Source organism: Apteryx rowi, unplaced genomic scaffold (assembly GCF_003343035.1).
Source record: "Apteryx rowi isolate R43461 unplaced genomic scaffold, aptRow1 scaffold_1669, whole genome shotgun sequence".
NCBI lineage: Eukaryota > Metazoa > Chordata > Aves > Apterygiformes > Apterygidae > Apteryx > Apteryx rowi.
In genome coordinates, this window is record NW_020447940.1 from 17995 (window position 1) to 19805 (window position 1811).

General features: G+C 67.2%; 1 protein-coding gene across 1 annotated transcript in view; it reads left to right on the top strand.

Moving 5' to 3' along the window:
* Nucleotides 1–825: 825 nt before the first annotated feature.
* The window catches only part of RPS6KB2 (ribosomal protein S6 kinase B2), a gene marked incomplete at its 3' end in the record, with an annotated part of 4698 nt that continues 3712 nt past the window's right edge, over nt 826–1811 (top strand). The window contains exons 1-2 of the mRNA XM_026060199.1: nt 826–1127; nt 1231–1351. Of these exons, the coding sequence (XP_025915984.1) occupies nt 1096–1127; nt 1231–1351 (153 nt within the window). The remainder of the gene's footprint in view (nt 1128–1230; nt 1352–1811) is intronic.

Consider the following 1811-nt stretch of genomic DNA (forward strand, 5'->3'; position numbering starts at 1 on the left):
TGGAGTGGCTGGGGGCGAGGGGACGGGGTCATGGAGCGGCTGGGGACGGGGGTTGGGGACGTGGAGCGGCTGGGGAGAGGAGGGCAGGGGCCTGGCTGGCAGACAAGGGGGCAGGGATGGGGACAGGCTGGGGATGAGGGGGGACCAGGATCAGCTGGGGACCTGGACGTGGACCAGCTGGGGACCGGACGGGGCCTGCTGGGGTCTTTGGGACAGGGATATGGAATGGCTGGGAACAGGGGGATCAGGACCTCCCGGGGACTGTGGGATGGGTAGATGGACCGGCTGAGGGTGGGTGGGACCGGGACCTGCTGGGGACAGGGATGGGGGAGGAGTTAGCGATGAGGGGGACTGAGACCTGCTGGGGTGAGGGGGATGGGGACAGGGACGGGGACCAGCTGAGAATGGGGACATGGACCAACTAGGGGTGAAGGGGCTGGGGACCTGGACTGGCTGCGGGTGTGGGGGACCAGGGCCGTTGGAGGACTGGGACCATCTGGGGACAGGGGATGGGGATGAGGGGCACCGGGCCCTGCTGGCAACAGGGGCATGGACCGGCTAGGAACAGGGAATGGGGACATGGGCTGGCTGGGGGTGATGGGATGGGGAGGGGGACGGGCTAGTGAGGAGGGGAACTGGGACCTAATGGGGACAGTGGTACAGGGATGGGAACTGGATGGGGGTGAGGGCGACAGGGACCAGCTGGGGACAGGGAGGATGGGGATGAGGGGGACCGGGACCTACTGGAGATGGGGGGAGGAGGGATGGGAACGGGATGGGGATGGGGGAGCCGGGGTCAGCTGGGGGACAGCAGGGTGAGGACGGGTATGGACTGGGGCTGCATCATGGCAGGGCTTGGCTCCCCTCCGCAAGCTGGGCAGAGGGAGGGACCCGCTGGGCAGGGCTGTGGCTCAGCCCAAAAACATCCGGCTGAGCCGGCACGCGGCACGCCGGCACCTCGCCCTGGCCTGCATGCCGCRGGCACCCGCCCTGCTGCAGGCACCTTGCCTGCCGTGGGCACCCGTCCCGGCTGCCCTCCTTCGCAGCCTCCGACCGCCGCTGGGCCCTGCTAACCGCTGCCTCCTCCCCTAGGAGATGGAGCTGGAGCCGCGAGGGAACGGCCTGGAGTAAGTGCAGGGACACCAGGGTGGGCACGGCAGGCCCTGCCGGGGCTGGCGCGGGGGTGCTGCCGGCCCCGCTCAGCCCCGTTTCCTCCCCCCCCTCCACCAGGCCTGTGGGGCACTACGAGGAGATTGAGATCTCGGAGAGCAGCGTCAACAACGGCCCCGAGCACATCGGCCCGCACTGCTTCGAGCTGCTCCGCGTCCTGGGCAAGGGCGGCTACGGCAAGGTGGGGCAGGCTGGCGGGGCAGGGGGGCATTGCGGATGGACGGTGTTTCCCGTGGCGCGCTGCAGCTTGCGGGGGGGGCGTGAGGGGGCTGCGACCCCTCCGTGGGTGTGGGCATCCCCTTTGTGGACCTCATCTCCCACCATGCAGCGTGGTGCCCTCCTCAGCTGCAGGAAGGGTCTGGGGGCAGCTGTGCGTCATGGAAGATGTAGTCCAGCTAGGACTAGTAGCCCTCCGTGGGGTGTAAGGGGGTTAACCAACCTGAGAGCCTCTGTGATGGAATAACTGGCTGGGTAGATTAGGGGAGAGCAGTGGATGTTGTCCGCCTTGACTTGAGGAAGGCTTTCGACACTGTCTCCCATAGCATCCTCATAGACAGGCTCAGGAAGTGTGGGTTAGATGAGTGGACAGTGAGGTGGATTGAGAACTGGCTGAATGGCAGAGCTCAGAGGGTTGTGATCAG